The sequence below is a fragment of the Tetrao urogallus genome, assembly GCF_951394365.1.
Source record: "Tetrao urogallus genome assembly, chromosome: 2".
Lineage (NCBI taxonomy): Eukaryota > Metazoa > Chordata > Aves > Galliformes > Phasianidae > Tetrao > Tetrao urogallus.
In genome coordinates, this window is record NC_136814.1 from 95037622 (window position 1) to 95054167 (window position 16546).

The window sequence follows — 16546 nt, forward strand, 5'->3', positions numbered from 1 at the left end:
TGATCACCACTAATTACCAACGCTATCCACTTCGGTTTCTAAAATCTCTTCCTGTTTAAGATCTATCTTCTCTCTGATGGATCTAAAAGATGCAAATGCCACAGAATGGCAATCACTATAAAATTCCATTTTTTCTGAAGTGAAAATGGTTTTCCATTTTAATTCCACCTTCCTACCAACTCTAAAACGAATGCCACCACCAAGTCTATTTTGAGCTACAAAACTGTCACTGTGACTGCCTAGAAACAGAAACACCCACAGGAAAAAGAGATTTTTTGACTACTCCCCGTAACAGTAAGGCATACCTCTATATTATATTCTTCTCCATCAGTATTGATTCTTACAGTAAAGTCTTCATCCCCAATGTGTGCCACAACCTTGGAATTATGCTCCCCTTTGACACAGAGATTAAAAAAAAAAGTCAGCTCCACCTGCATGCATTCTTACAAAAACACTGATTCTACAAACACACTGACTTTTTTTTATTATTTTTTTTAATTTTTTAAACTTCAAGCCAGATTAACTTCCTCAGCCTCTGGAGAACATTCTAAAAAGAGAAAAAAAAAAGACATGAGCCAGCGCTCCTTCCTCCATATCTTAACTTCTCAATGATCACAGGCATTAAGGCTTGGCTTTAACTGATAATATCTGGGTGCTGTTGAGAAGGCCTTGGGGATTGGTTAAAAGGACATGGATAATTCTGGCAACAAAATCCGGATCTCACCATCAGCCAGCAATATTACAGCATCAGTGTGCATTCCAGTGGAAGAAATCCACCCCATCACAAAAACAACATAAAAATAAAACAACTTAGCAGAAGTGTTAGTGTCAGACTAAAGAGGGGCGAAACGCCCCTTGTTTCCAGAACAGCAGCCTCCTAAGAATCACATTAAAGTAGTTTAATGTAACAACATGGGCAACACTGCATCATCACTACCTGGGATTTGCTTTCTGTGACAAAAATACTTAAATCCCACATTCTCCATTATCATCTTAAAAAATAAACAAAGAAAATCACAAGCTGCTACCTGTGCAAACTGTATATTCACGTGCTGCCAAGCTCAATGGAAGTCCAAAATCAGAAGCTTGGTACAACAGCTTAAAAAATAAACAAAAACAAACAAAAAAACCCAAACCACCAGAAAACCTGAAGGCTAGAAGAATAAAGTTTGCATATTCAACCTATCCATATTTGATTAAAATGAGTGTAACATAGCATTTACTGTGGCCAAGTGACTCAGCACAGCTGGGCTTTCTCAGCACTGACACAGACTGGTCCATACTAACCAACAACATGTCCAGTGAAAAAGTCTTGCCATTGAACATGATACTCCTTTTCCTTGCCTTCACCATCCACAATTAATGCTTGAAATTTTTCTGAAAAGTGTTCAGCAGTTGCAGTTAAGTATAATTTAAAGTGCCTGTAAAAGAATTTACTTCCATTTATTTTTAAGCAAAAGACAAACACAAAAGTTTTCATTTTTCTGAAGGTCCAAAAGAAGTTAAAAGCATTAACTCTGATGAGCAAAGTATAGAAGCATATACCATGTAATTCAGAACTGTAAATCATCAGTACATCTACAGAGCATTTTTTAAGTGCTCAAGATGTTCAATTTTAAACAAAAAAAGAAAAAAAAAAAACAACACAAGAGTCAAGGATTGCTCATGATTCACCTCCTCTATACGCATTCAAGCAAAACCTGACACTGCTAACATATTTAACCAAAGGAAAAGCTGGTAAGGGGATTTGTTCATCTATTTTAAGTTAAATATTCTCACAGCTCGCTTACTTTTCTTTTTAATCTCTTCTTCCCCTTTCACCAGTGCTTATAATTCACATCTGGTGAAAAGTAGTTTTCTTGAATGCAGAGTTTACGCGTGGTAGGAACTAGATTAAATCACTGCAAAAGAAAAACCTCTTGGGCAACAAAACACACTTTTCCCAAACTGAAGGTACAGATTCTCAGTAACCAAAGGACAATCAAGTTAGACAGTGTTACCAAGATGAGGTAGAAGTGGTAAAATCCAACCCCATCTGTGACAGCAGTCTACCTGAAACGACACCTAAGAACAAAGCAAAAGCAAGCACAGATCGCTGCCATTTCAACAGCCAGAATCCTGACATAATTTTGTTTCCTCTGAGTCTCTCCGAAGCCATTCACACAGCCATGCAGACCAGTAACTTAAAAGAATGGGCCAGTCATGATAGAAACCACAGTGATTATTTCTGAGTTTGGAACTGTGTGTTATTCATCATAAACTGAAAGACAACATTATTTCATTGCTGATTATTTAATTACCTTTGCAGGGCTGAGAAACTTAAAAGCCTCTCTACATGAGTCTCAGGCTGGAGGTCTCTCTTCTTCAGTGAGTGCTGCTGGATACTGGACTGAGAAAGGATGTCATAATCTGAGAGCATGGATTCAACTGCATCTGGAAGAGAAACAGAAAGTTTGATAGCTTCAATAGGCTATTTCACAAATGCAGACATCAAACAGCAAACCAGAGCCTGCTATAGCAACATTACAGTTTGCTCCAATGTTAGGATAACTGTTGTACATTTCTGCAAAAGTACATTTTGTGCAGCCAAGTAGAAATCATAGCATGAAACAAAAGACGTGATCAGAGAGAAACAGAATTTAATTGACTTCTGAGAGAACTCTTAGAGCAACTAGGCCATCACTTTTACTGCTATGGCTGTGCAGAGCTCATGCCCACCTGGAATGCAAGCAGGAAAGAACACTCCCCACTGCTCTGGGATGAATAGCTTCTCATCTTCACCTGCTGTTCCCCATTCCATCCAAAGCAAAACATGATTTAAACTGAGGAAACTTCTACCAAATTCACAGCAGGTCAGGACTGCAGTTATTACCTCTTTATTCAACAGCAGCCAGAAAATAGATGGCTACATAGCTTCGTCCATCAGAAATAACAAGCCAGGCACCTCACACGAGGTATCCCCTCGTTCCCCAGTCACTTATCATCGAACAGAACTCTGACTTCCCTCCTCCAAACAAGAAAACTTCTTCAGAAGAAGGAGACAAAGGGCATGAAAACCATGCACAAATTACAAATTCAAGCCAATATTCAGCAGATGCTTGCAAATTTAACAAGTATACAAGCACCTCTGGCAAACAGCATTCACTCCAGCCAATAAGCCTTCCTGCACTCCTTTGCCAGACACAACAACTTGCACTTCTTTCTGGAGCACTTTCTTTCTTTCTGAGATGTTTGCCTTTGCTTCCACAGGTGATAACAGATTCCTTGCTATTTGCAGGTTTCCACAGCGGCTCCTGCTTCCAGTTCACCATTTTCCTACCCTGTTCCAAACGAGGAGTCAGCCACTGGCTTACAGGAGGCAGAAGGACTTCTATTCTTCCTCTGTTTTTAAAAATCTCCCTTTTTCTCCAAGTCCAGTTGTGCTTTAACGCGTAAGAATTTCCAGTACTTAAAAGGGAGTTCATAAGCAGGAGGGAGACTGACTTTTTACTTGTTCTGACAGTGATAGGACAAGGGGCAATGGTTTAAAACTAAAAGGGTGGGGCAGGGAACTGAGACTGAGTGGGCTTTGAAGTCCCTTCCAATCTGAGCCATTCTGTGATTCCATCACACCCCTCTCAGTTCCTCACCAGGCCACGCTACCAAAGGCAGGACCCCACAGCCTGCTGACAGATGGCCAATCTGTCCTCATGCTCTCCCACCAGAAGCCACCAGGCCGCAGCTCCTGGGCTGCTCCTTAGCACGTGGCCCCTCCCTGCCATTTGGCAACACAGGAAAGGCAGTGCAAATGCAATTCCCTGATTTCTGTTTACAACACACAGGTCGAAAGCACCTGCAATCGATTACCAAGCATTTCGGGTAATATGCAAAAGCAAATTTCCACCACCTTCCTTTGTGGGATGTTGTAACTGATTGCTTATGGCACAGCACCTTCTCGCAAGTGGCTGCACCTAGCAGGAGGAAACAAGATAAGAGAAACTATAGTCTTAAACTCTTCTTAATTAAACCTGAGGCGCAGTGGCACTGCGCTGTGCTGCTCGGGGCCTTGCACAGTAACTGCTGACCACGGTCTGCCCAAAGGGCACAGCCCCAGCTGCACAACACAACCAGCCCTGCTGCCTTCTGCTCCTACTTGCAGAGCACTGCCCCAAAACCAGAGGAAAGCCACGGCTAAGAGCAAGATGCAGTCGCCTCCACGGACAGTCAGAACGACCTGCGTCTCGATTTTGTGCAGAGCAGAGCCTGCTAGAGAAATTACGGTTTTGTTGAGTAGGCAGAGAACTTCAGAAGTCCCGCTCCACTCAGCAAGGGGTGAGTACAGAACACAGAGCCATGCGATGAGTAACATGTTCTGCTAGAGTAACAGCTGAAACGGGGCACTCCTACTTCCTGGGACACCGAAACAAGAACACACTTGTTAACATTTCCTTCTTCCTAAATGTTTGCTTTCATTTTACTTGCAACATGTAATTAACTTCTAAGACATGCTGCTGCTAAACATAAATCAGTCAGCTAATTCAGGTATCAGACAGATGTGGAAATCGATAGATTCATAGCACACAAACCCCAGTTTTTCTGTTAAGATTTTCATACTGTGAAAATGAATCCACGCTCATGATTTATTAAACATAACAGATGAAGCATCATTCTAAATGAAACACAGAGGTGTACAAAGCCCATCCGTAGGCAGCCTGTGGACAGGAGCCATCACGACCCCAGAGCTCACTACTTTTTATTGGAGTTTAATGATCCAGCTGGCATTCCTGCTCCATTATCTCCACTGTGGTCCAAGAGTCACTCCCTGAGGGCTTCAGTGCACTGAGCTGACTCAGGTTTTCCTAAACCACATTCTCGTGGTTCTTTTCCTTCCATCCCCTCCTAGATTTCTGCATTCTTCTCTTTTTGGAGAGGGACGCCTTACCTCCAGCATTAAACTGTAAAATTTACATCTTCATTTTCATTACCTTATGATAGCCAGCCTTCATCCCACGCACCTTCCCTGCCAGGGGAACCCCTAAAACACACACTGAAAGCACTCAGGTTTGCAAAAGAAACAGTGAAAGAACATTGGTGACAGAGACGACAATCCAAAATCAAAGCAAACCCACAGCAGTGACTTGTCTCCTCCTCACAACTTGTGGTTCTTCCTTTTCCTTCACCCCATTTCAAGGCCAAGTTTACTGCCCCAAAACTACCCCTTAATACAGGAAAGTCTCTTCCAAGCAAACGATGGGCTAATGGGCATTGTACCAGACTACTCCATCAGCAAAGAGCTCAAGAATGTGCTGGCCAGCACTTCAGTGGAATTGGAAGCCACTGCCTATTTTTTTCAAATAAGATGTTTCTCTTCTAGTATTCTGCTTCCAATTCAAATACCAATGGCATCTTTCTCCAACCACCCTGGCTTTCATAAGCAGAACAGTGAATTCCCATGATCTCATGCTCAATCTATTGCCCTGAAAGCAACAAGTAAATGAGGCAAGTCAGCCATTTCATAAGCATTCTTTTGAATTACATTATTTATGCAGAGGTTAAGCTTATCTAGAGACACAAATTTTGAAACTAGAAGACATAATTAATATCTTAAAAAATTCTCTTGATAGTTATCTGATTACAGAAAATGTCTCTAGTTGAAATAAGAGATCCAGCAGCATTTAAAAATTTTACCTCCAGGAATTAAAAGTGACCAAAGGAGCTGCAGAGAAGTTTGCAGGAATAATTACAGTTATTATTCCTCCAACCATCCAACAAGAAATAAAAGCAGAAATAAATCTTATGTGAAGGGGCAGTGGGGCGGGATGACAAGCCTGGAGACAGCAGTCTGGGAGCAAGCACAACAAGCGCTTGGCTGTGTGACTGTTAAACCACCTGGGTCTCCTAACCTGGAAAAAAAGAAAAGGGCTCTTGTCCATGTTTTGTGTGGCACTTAGTGCCACCTGGGTCCTGAGCTCTAGCTGATTGCCAGCCAGCACCAAACACTCCCAGAAGCCGGCGAGCAGCTCACCAACAACTCTTCTGATTCAGCTGGACAATGATTCAATGGCTGAAGGGCTCCATATTCCTCATTAGGCCATCTGATGCTATTCTTCACACATAAAAATACATGAATTCAAGTGAGTAGAGACACTTCAGATTAACTCACAGTCCTAAGCTGGACCAGAAAATACAACCCCAAGTCTTTCCAACCTTAGAAGAGGTAAACAAAGTCTGCAGCACCCCACCTAGAACAGTCACTCTTGGGTTTGCAGTAACGTCCAGTCAGACTTTTTACACAGGCAGATAGCAGTAAGACAAGGGGGAATGGTTTTAAAGAGGGGAGACTGATGTTAGAGATCTGATTTATCCCAGGTATTTCTACAAACTGGGGAAAGAGCTCCTTGAGAGCAGCCTGCAGAGAAGGGTCCTGGTGGACAAGAAGCTGGACATGAGCCAGCAGTGTGCGCTTACAGCCCTGAAGGCCAACTGTGTTCTGGGCTGCATTAAAGGGACGGCCAACAGGGAGAGGGAGGTGATTGTACCCCTCTACTCAGCTCTTGTGAGGCCCCATCTGGCGTACTGCATCCGGCCTGGAGCCCCCAGCACAGGAATCACAGAATCACCAAGGTTGGAAAAGACCTAAAAGATCATCCAGTCCACCTATTCCCAATAGCTCCCACTAAACCATGTCCCTCAACACAACATCCAGCCTTTCCTTGAACACCCCCAGGCTCGGTGACTCTACCACCTCCCTGGGCAGTCCATTCCAGTGCCTGACCACCCTTTCTGAAAAGTAATACTTCCTAATGTCCAGCCTGAATCTCCCCTGCCGTAGCTTGAAGCCATTCCCTCTGGTCCTATCACTAATGACACGAGAGAAGAGGCCGACCCCCAGCTCACTACAACCTCCCTTCAGGAAGTTATAGAGAGCAATGAGGTCTCCCCTGAGCTCCTCTTCTCCAGACTTAACAATCCCATCTCCTTCAGCCTCTCCTCATATGGCCTGTGTTCTAGACCCCTCACCAGCTTTGTTGCCCTCCTCTGAACACGTTCCAGGGCCTCAATGTCTTTCTTGCAGTGAGGGGCCCAAAACTGGACACAGTACTTGAGGAAGGACGTGGAGCTGTTGGAGCGGGTCCTGAGGAGGGCCACTAAGATGATCAGAGGGCTGGAGCACCTCTCCTATGGGGAAAGGTTGAGGGAACTGGGCTTGTTTAGCTTGAAGAAGGCTCTGGGGAGACCTCATTGTGGCCTTCCAGTACTTGAAGGGAGCATATAAACAGGAGGAGGAACGGCTGTTTACGAGGGTAGGTTGTGATAGGACAAGGGGGAATGGTTTTAAACTGAGAGAGGGGAGGTTTAGGTCAGATATTGGGAAGAAGTTTTTCACACAGAGGGTGGTGACACTGGAACAGGTTGCCCAAGGAGGTTGTGGATGCCCCATCCCAGGAGGCATTCAAGGCCAGGCTGGATGTGGCTCTGGGCAGCTTGGTCTGCTGGTTGGCGACCCTGCACATAGCAGGGGGGTTGAAACTAGATGATCTGGAATGAAATGAACCAAATTGTGGTCCTTTTCAACCCAGACCATTCGATGAGTCTATGATTATGATCCTATGTCAGAAGGCAAGTCTTTATCCAGAGGGTGGTGAGGCCCTGGCACAGCTGTCCAGAGAGCTGTGGGTGCCCCATTCCCGCAGTCGCTTAAGGCCGGGTTGAATGGGCTCTGGGCATCCTGAGCTGGTGGGGGGCAGCCAGCCCATGGCAGGGGGTCAGAACTGGATGAGCTTTAAGGTCACTTCCAGCCCAACCATTCTGTGATTCTAGGATGAGATCCATCTGTGGGAAAGCTGTTCCATAGTCATTTGTTACACACGTTGTTACCTCTTCCTCCAGTACCTCTGGTACAGAGCCACTGCCAGACAGAAAACAAAGAGAACTGAAGCACTCTCACTTCATGTGAAAGAGCCCATGCATGCTCTTAATGGTTTCAAGAAATCATTTTACTTATTTCCTCCAAAACAACTGCTGATTTGCTCAGTGAGTATACATAAGAAGAACTTGTGAGAGAAACAGGTTCAAGAACTCAAGAGGTGTCAGCCTGCTTATAAAACATTGCACAATAAAGGCTTTGACTGTTCAAACACATTTCTAGACAAACTCATCAATAAGACTAGCCAGCCACATCAGCAGTGCTAATGCTGAGCATTCCAAAAGGCAAGTTTTTGAGCCGTCCCTAACTCTAACAAAACTGCTAAACCACATCAGAAAGGAGTGCCTGAACTTAGTCACCATGCAGCCAGACAAAGCCTCCAGGTGCACTTACCTCCCAGCCCGAGGGCTGTGTAAGGCAGGCAGCAGATTTACTGCCTCTCCAATGAAGAAAACTGATCTGCCTTTCCTGCAGTTTTAACTACCTTATTCACAGGACACTTTCAGAAGTGGAAGAGCTAGAAGTCTCCAAAACAACCTTTAGCTCATCTCAGGAAAAACTTGCTCATACAGCTGTACCCTTATACTACTCCAATGCTTTTCTGTACAGGGAAACATTCATCAATTTCAGGGCAGTATTTTTCTTTAAGAGTGCAGATTTTATTTGGCAGACACTGCACAGATTATTATGCTGCTACTTCTGGTTATTTTGAACACAGCTGAATCCCCCCTTCCCCCCCCAAGTGGCTTCTATATGTAACCTCACAAACTGCCAACCTTGGAAATTTTCTCCTTCACTACACACCTCATAAATTGAGGCCAGGTAGGAACAAGAGCATTTTCTGTTTGATTTCTCCACGTGCAAGCAGAAAGTACTTTCTGGAGGAAAAAAAAAGCAATACCTGATCAAATATTGACATTATGAAGATAAGAAAGCCCCCTGAACTAACAATCTCACATTCAAAGTGAAACAGGACAATACAGCTGTCTTGTCTTGAACCAGAACAGCACATGATGCTCAAAAAACTGTAAATCACATGCTTTCATATGTCCTGCTGACAAGAAGAGCCAAGTCACAAGATGCAGTCTTCTCATTTATCTGGCTCTCCAGAAACTGTCAGTCTCACTACTGAGCTTGCAAACCACAAAACCCTGCTGTTTCCCAAATAAATAAATACTAAAAAAAAAGAGTGGAACTGATTCCAAGCAGAGATTAATTACTGTGTGGGCTACCGTGGTGAGATTAGTCCCCTCCTCTCTGACTGCACTTTTCCTTTTGGACATTACTTTGCACTCGCTCAGATGTGGCCTTCCAAAACTCAAGGCATATCATAGCACTGAGGGGCAGAGCTTGACAGTTTCAGCAAAAATCTGTAAGATAAAAAAGGAAGGCAGGGAATGCAGAGGATACTAAAAACTTGCTCAACATCTCATTAATTGCAGATCAAAACTGAGTGGGAGGCTGCCACAGGTGCCTCCCTGCAGAACAGAGCCTCCTTCCCCTCTCAGCCCCTAGGCCATGTACCTGTGTAGGTTAATGCAGGTTTCAAGGAGGAAAAAAGGACAATACTAAAAGCAGCACAGGAAGGCAAGGCAAGAGATTAGGACATGAACCACACAAACACGAGCTGAAAAGTGGAGAAGTTGCAGGCAGACAATCAGTACAGTCACATACACCTCCAGGAATGGCAAGCATCAGGAAGATAATCAGAACCACCGGTGTCCAGAGGACTGCAGGAAATCCCCACACCGAGCATGTTAACCCAGAGCAGAAGAGTGAAATTGGGATGAGTCACTGCTGCCATCAGCCACGAACAGCACTACTCAGCTGTCAGTTTTTAACTGTGGGAGAAAAGAAAAAAATACTACAAAGAGCAACCTTGAATGCAAGGCGACGTTCCACTTTTGGTCGCTCATACTGCTTACATGCATAAACCAAAGCCACATAACCAAACGGATACATTCTCACAACAAAAATCTTGCAGTAGTTAGTTTGTAACAATTGTAGTGCTGAGGTTCTTCTCTTAGCTGACTTTAAGTACTTGTCTGCAGAATTATACTTCGATCATATTCAATTGTTTTTCTCAGTTGAAAATTAGAATGTTGACTGATTCACATAAACAAGAGAAGAGAAGCCACAAGAAGTACTTTAGGCAAGGCTCTGGGGCTACAGGGGTGCCCTGTGTTAGCACACAGTGGAGCAAGCTGGCTCCCTGCAGCCCATGGGCACCAAGCAGAGCAGATCTCCACACGCAGAAGTGGCTGCTGCACAGAGGAGACTGCAGCCCATGGATACGTCTGCAGGAGTAACCCCCAGCTGGAGCTGCTGCCCACTGAGAGCAGCCTGCAGTGGCGCAGGAGGACTGGGGGAGCTGCTACCTGCAGGACCCCGTGCTGAAGCAATCCTTGAAGGGTGGGCCCTGTGGTACAGAGCCATGCCAGAGTATTGCTCGGAGAGCTGCAGCCTATGGGAAGCCCAGGTGGGATCAGCTCAGGAAGGACAGCATCCTGTGGGAGGGACCTACAAGGTGCAGAGAGTGACCGAGGAGGAGTAGCAGAGATGAAGCGTTATGACTGACCACAGCCCCCACTCCCTTGCATGTGGGGGAGAACAGGAGAAGCCTGTTAGTAACAGGCTATAAACTATATTACTCTCACTGTACTGAGTCTGTTTCAGCCATGACAGTAACTGGTAGGTGATCTCTCTGTCCTTATCTCAGCCCTTGAGCCCTTTTCCACAGTATTTTCTGCCCCTCTTCCTTTGAGGAGGAGGAATAACGCAGCAGTTCAGCTGACCCTCAGGGTAAAACCACCACAGTTAAGTACCTCTACAGAAACATCCACCAAAACACAGCAAAAAAATCAGCAATGATTTACATTCAGTAAGACAGGCTATGTCTACATGAAGCATTTGCTGTTTGTAAGGGAGACAAAGTGTACAGGTTTACTACAGCCTGTAACACTGCCTGTGGAAAACATTGCCTCTATGAATTCCTGCAATGACCAAAACCATCGCACAGCACCCTGGGCTGGAATCACACACCAAACACACTGCTGCTCAGGCTGCACGTTCTTGGATTCTCCTCTGTGTGGTACACTGTGATGCACACCCCCAAACTTCAGCTTTTGGAGTGAAACTGCTATGCCAGCTCAAACCAAAATAGCTGTTTTGCTATACAGAACATTAAAATAGGATAAGAAACACCAATGGAATGACAGAGCACGGAACTACTTACATTATTTGCCTCTTACCTAGGTCTTGCCCCATTTTCTAACACACGCACACTTCCACCCAGAAGAACAAAGTTTAACCTCTATTAAATTTTGGCTTCAAGCTGCGCCAGGGGAGATTGAGGCTGGACGTTAGGAAATACTACTTTTCTGAAAGAGGCACTGGAACGGGCTGCCCAGGGAGGTGGTGGAGTCACCGACCCTGGAGGCGTTCAAGGAACGTTTGGATTTTGTGTTGAGAGATATGGAACTATTGGTGACTGGTGGATGGTTGGACTGGATGATCTTGTAGCTCTTTTCCAACTTCAGTGATCCTATGATTCTGTGTTTCTGTGAAGCTTGCATAAGGATTTTGTCAGCAATTATCTCACTGCACACTCCTGACATGAAGGTAAACTTCCAGCCCCTTCCCTCCTGTACAGATATACAGATATGTTCTTGGCTTTAAGGACTTTCTGTGCCTTGTCCCACTGAGGGTGATGGATAATTCAAAATTGACTGTGGATGATTTATGCTGCCTTCTGCATCACTAAGCTAAGTTTATCCATCATCACCACCATTTTTTTTTTCATTCAATAAGTCATAAATTATGGTCTTCTAATGTATGTCACACAGATCCTTACTGAACGATTTTAATCAGTCATTTCTTTATCTGATGCAATTCATTTTGAGCTGTGTGCGGTCTTTGAGAAGTACTGAGATAAAACAACTCAAGGCCAGATTATCTGCCTCAGAATCTCTTAGTGATCTTTTCTATATTGCATAAGTGAGCAATTCAAAGAATGTTGCCTGCCCAAGACAGCAACAGCTATTGCATTTCTCCCTGCCTAGCTTATATTTAGAGATCTCGAGAAATGTTAGACTAAGTCAGATGTTGCATACAGCAGATTACATTCTAGGCAATCCTGAGTAGGTACATAACACTCTGTGGCAATGTGCTGCAATGGAAAACGGACTGAAGTAATACAGTTATGGCAAAACAGTCAGCAACGCTGAAGCTGGATATTTGTGCTGTTCTTTTCAAGTACATTAAGGCCCGTTATCATTCAGACATGTCTGAGCTCCAACAAACAGCGTAAATATTTAATAGTTATAAAAGGTTATCTTCAGAGATAAAGGACAAATGAAAAAAAAAAAAAAAAAAAAAAAAAAAAAAAGTAAGAGCTGGCATTAAATTTTCAAAGGCAAAACTATAATAAGTCATTGTATTGACCAGTAGAAAATCACACAATATCCCAAGTCGGCAGGGACCCACAACTGAGTCTAACTTCCAGCTCCACATAGGACCAGCCAAAATCAACCCCTGTGTCTGAGAGCAGTGTCCAGATGCTCCTTGAACTCCAGCACTCGGGGCCGTGCCCACAGCCCTGTGCAGCCTGGTCCATGCCCAGTGCCTTCTGGTGCAGAACCCACCCCTAACCCCCAGCTGTCCCCCAACACAGCTCCATGCCCTTCCCTCGGGCCCTGCTGCAGTCACACAGAGCAGAGCTCAGCGCTGCTCCTCTACACCCTGTGAGGAACACCGCTTCCACACAAACTGGAAGCAATTCAAACTGAGGCTGATGTGCTCCTACCTCCAATCCTCAGCCTGTGCACAATCTCTCCCCATTCCACAATCACAGGGCAGTCACACTATTAGTGAGTACAGGGAACAGATGGCACACGCTACCCCAACAGAGACACTGTGCCCCTTACCAAAAGATGGCGATCAGCTTCCAGGCAGCTCAGCTCCACGCATGCACTCACAAAAATGAGGAAGGGATCAGAAAGCAGGATTGTGGCAGTCCCAATTTAGGTCAGTTTAAACTGCTGGAGCACCACACCCTAACATTCTTTCAGCTGAAAAATGCTAGGAAATGACACAAGTCTTTTTCATCTACGTATTCTATTCTGTCAAATTCTGTTTTCACTCAATAATACTTTTTCCTTGCTGAAATAAATAAGCTTTTAAAGAGATGAGCAATAAAGCTCTTAGCCATGAAACAACAACCCTTGGAACTTCATGAAAGAGGCTACTTGTCAGAGCTGTGAATTATTTCAGTCTAGAAAACTCAACCTCAGGTTAACCAGAACAAAGAAGTTATTACAAAGAAAAGATGACATTTCAGAAAACTGAGCTGTGTGTAAAGTTAGGGAAACAGAACTCCAATGAAAGATGAACATAAAATCAGAGTGAAATAGGCAAAAAGGTTTTGAAGAGCAGTTTGTCAAAAACAAAGCTACCATCTGAAACAGCCATTACTATCACCAAAAGAACAATCCAGAGAAATAATCAAAGGGGCTCCTAAAACAACTAAGCTGCAAAGATAACCCCCAAGAACGAATGCTAAAGAATTGCACCAAAAAAGAACCAAAAAAATCATTGACTTTTGCTTCCCTGACAAACAGATAACAACAACAAAGTGAGAACTACTAGACCTGTGGCTAAATAAGATAGCAGTGAGCAGCCTCCATACGTCTTTATGGAATTAGCAGTAACTTATTAGCCTTCTGAAAGGAGAAAATGCATGGATAAGCATAACACAATTAACTGAGCCTATCTGGATTTATAAAAATTTTAGATGAGCTCCCTCACAAAATGCTTTTACAGATTCAATTTACTGAGTGATAGAACAACAAAATGCTTCATGAAATTCAGTGTGTGAGATAAATGCAAAAAAAAAAAGCCTTACTATACTTGTGCAAAGTACTTCAGCATAGTTGCTGCTACTTAAGGAAAAGGTCTTGGAATGACTACTAAACAACAAAAAGAGAGGCCAAAATAAAAAGCATTAATCACTGTGCTTCATCATTAGTAACCCATGGCATCTCTGTATCACAAATGCTGACTGCAGTTCTAGCATGCCATGCATCTCACATAAATAAAAATCCATACCAATACAAGGCATATACATGAAAGGAACAGAGACCAGTAAACTCGTGAACTTTTTCTCATGCTAAGAATTATTACACAGACCAAGCTTCTGTCACTTGCAGAAAAAAAAAAAGACAAAGGTGAAAGATTATAAATGTCTGCAAGTCACTACAGTATGGGGAAAATGACTAATCGTTCCATATCCTCTATTTCTGGCAACAGAACCCAAGAGTGACAGTTTAGAAGCAAGTAGAAGAAAGGAGTTTCTCCTCCACACATCACTTAATAAAATGGAAGAGCTCATAGTCTGGGCATGGTGGTACAGAGGCCAGGAACACAGAAGAATCAGGTAAGGTTACACAAGTTTGTAGCAATTGGGTTCTTTAGAAGGTCTAACATCTGATGGCCCCAGATGTGACCTCTGCCTGAAGAAGCCCCTGACCTTGATGCTAAAGGGAGGTGCTGTATTTGTTGCATTTTGCTACACTTCCTGGAACATCCCCTGCTGGGTGCTATCCCCACCTGCTTCCTGCAGTGACTAACTGCTGTGGCCTGCACTGAACAAAAAGTCAACCGGATGTGTGGGAGAGTGACAGAGGCACAGGCTGGTACCTGCCAGGTATCCAAGATCTACACAAGGAGGTGGGCCCAAGGCAGTCACCACCTGGTGACACCAGAGTGGGCAACGAGTGACCGCAGCCTCTGCTTCTCCACAGGGAGAAGCTCATGCTCATCACAGAGATCTGCCACATCTTTATGTGGGAGATGACATAGTGTTTTTGCGTAAGTAATGGAATGTTGAACCAAAGGGACATACCTCAGGACCCTTGATACAAGGTAAGGTTTGACTGTGGTTAACGAATAAAGTGTGCACATTGAGAGGTAAGAGGAGACTGTCTGGCAGGTTAATTTGTGTACTCTCCTCCCTTGGGAATATCAGCGGGGGAGAGTGAGCTACCAAAGGTAAAGGCTGTAAGACATACATACGCACCCAGAACTGCATAAGAAGAAACAAACTTATCTGGCAGGTACATGGTGGGAGATCAGGCAACTGCTTTATGGATTCCACTTACTTGAAGAAACAAAGAGAAACAGACTTTGTCAACTGCGTAGGGGATGCGTGTGCAAAGAATGTGAACCTGGCAGCAGGAAAAGTGTGAGAGCGACAAATATGCTTTTGCAACTGAAAAATCCCACTGACCAGCTAGGATACCAGCTAAGCTTGGATAGGTAGATACGTAGCAGAAAGCAAGAGGCTCCAGTGTCAAGATTAGGGAAATGGATGGGGCAGACAAGATAAACATTTACAAAACTAGCAGAGGTCAGGAGGTAACAAATTATGGAGCGATAATGGGAGGGAGATAGCAAGCTTTGGATAGATGGTGAACCTGGAGTACTCAATCAAGGATGAAACAGGAGGAACACTCAGTGTCAGCAGATAGGGGATATAAGTCCATGATGTGTATCTGGTCGTGCACTCTGCTTGCAGGACACCCACCACTGCAATCGCAAATTAAAACTTCTTCACAAGAGACCCGGTCTCCAAGAAGTCATTTGAATTACTTCTCACGTTTATTCCAAAGTAAGCATACATAGGTACTCAGGTACGGGAGCTAGATAAAACAGCCTTTCTCCACGTTAAGCTCCCTAGAAGCCACCTTCAGCTCCAGCAGCTTCACGCTCTCCGCAGTGGCGACTCCAAACAGAGCCACGAAGGGACAACGTTCACAGGACCGCCCGCGCTACCCCTGCTGCGAGAAACCCTGTGGGCACACAGCGGAGGCACGGCGCTCTCTCCGCACCGAGGCCCAGCGCTTCGCACCGGCGGCAGCAGGACCGCAGGGCCTCCGGCAGCCCCAGCCCTGCCCTCACGGCCCTCCCCGTTCCGCTCAGCGCAGGGCAGCCGCTCTCCCTCACACGTACCTAGGCCGCGGCAGCGCTCCCCACCTCCTCCCTCCCCGCCCCTTACCGTAGCGCAGCTCTCGCGGCGGCCGCCCCAGCGCCCGCAGCCCGCCCGGCGCCCAGAGCAGCATCAGGGCAGAGACCAGCCACAGCCGGAGCCTCATGGTCCGAGCGCGCGGCTCCCTCCCGCTCCTCCGTCCGCCCGCTCCTCCGTTCCGCCGCTCACATTCGGTCCGGCCAACTTCGCGCTCCGCCCGCCCGCCCGCCCGCCCGCCCGCAGCACCTCACGCCGCCCCGGGCCCGCCGCCCTCCAGGGCCCGTACCCGGAAGCGCGGCCCCGCGCGGAGCACTGTGGGTGCGGGCGGAGCCGCCATCTTAGGCGGCGCTGCGCTGCGCTGCGCTGCTTCCCGAGTGGCTGTCTGAAGTGTGCGTCGGCTCAGATGGGGGATGTTCGTTGCTCTTCTATGAGCTCTTCCAACTCTACTGGATAGCGGGATGGGCGCAGAGTGCAGTGTTGAAGATACGGGCGTGCACTGGGTATACAAAGCGGCACAATTGCTTTTTGTGCTCTCGATGTTGGTGGCTTTTTTTTCCTAAATATTAATGTAGTTCACTGAGCTGCCACTGTCCTACAGACACCTACTGGGGTTGCAA

At 45.4% G+C, this 16546-nt stretch overlaps 1 protein-coding gene across 1 annotated transcript in view; it reads right to left on the reverse strand.

Moving 5' to 3' along the window:
* ADAM17 (ADAM metallopeptidase domain 17) overlaps positions 1–16056 on the reverse strand; it is a gene marked incomplete at both ends in the record, with an annotated part of 31925 nt that extends 15869 nt beyond the window's left edge. Inside the window, 4 exons of the mRNA XM_079549893.1 lie at positions 306–394; positions 1288–1421; positions 2301–2433; positions 15960–16056. Of these exons, the coding sequence (XP_079406019.1) occupies positions 306–394; positions 1288–1421; positions 2301–2433; positions 15960–16056 (453 nt within the window). The remainder of the gene's footprint in view (positions 1–305; positions 395–1287; positions 1422–2300; positions 2434–15959) is intronic.
* Between the last annotated feature and the right edge of the window lie 490 nt (positions 16057–16546).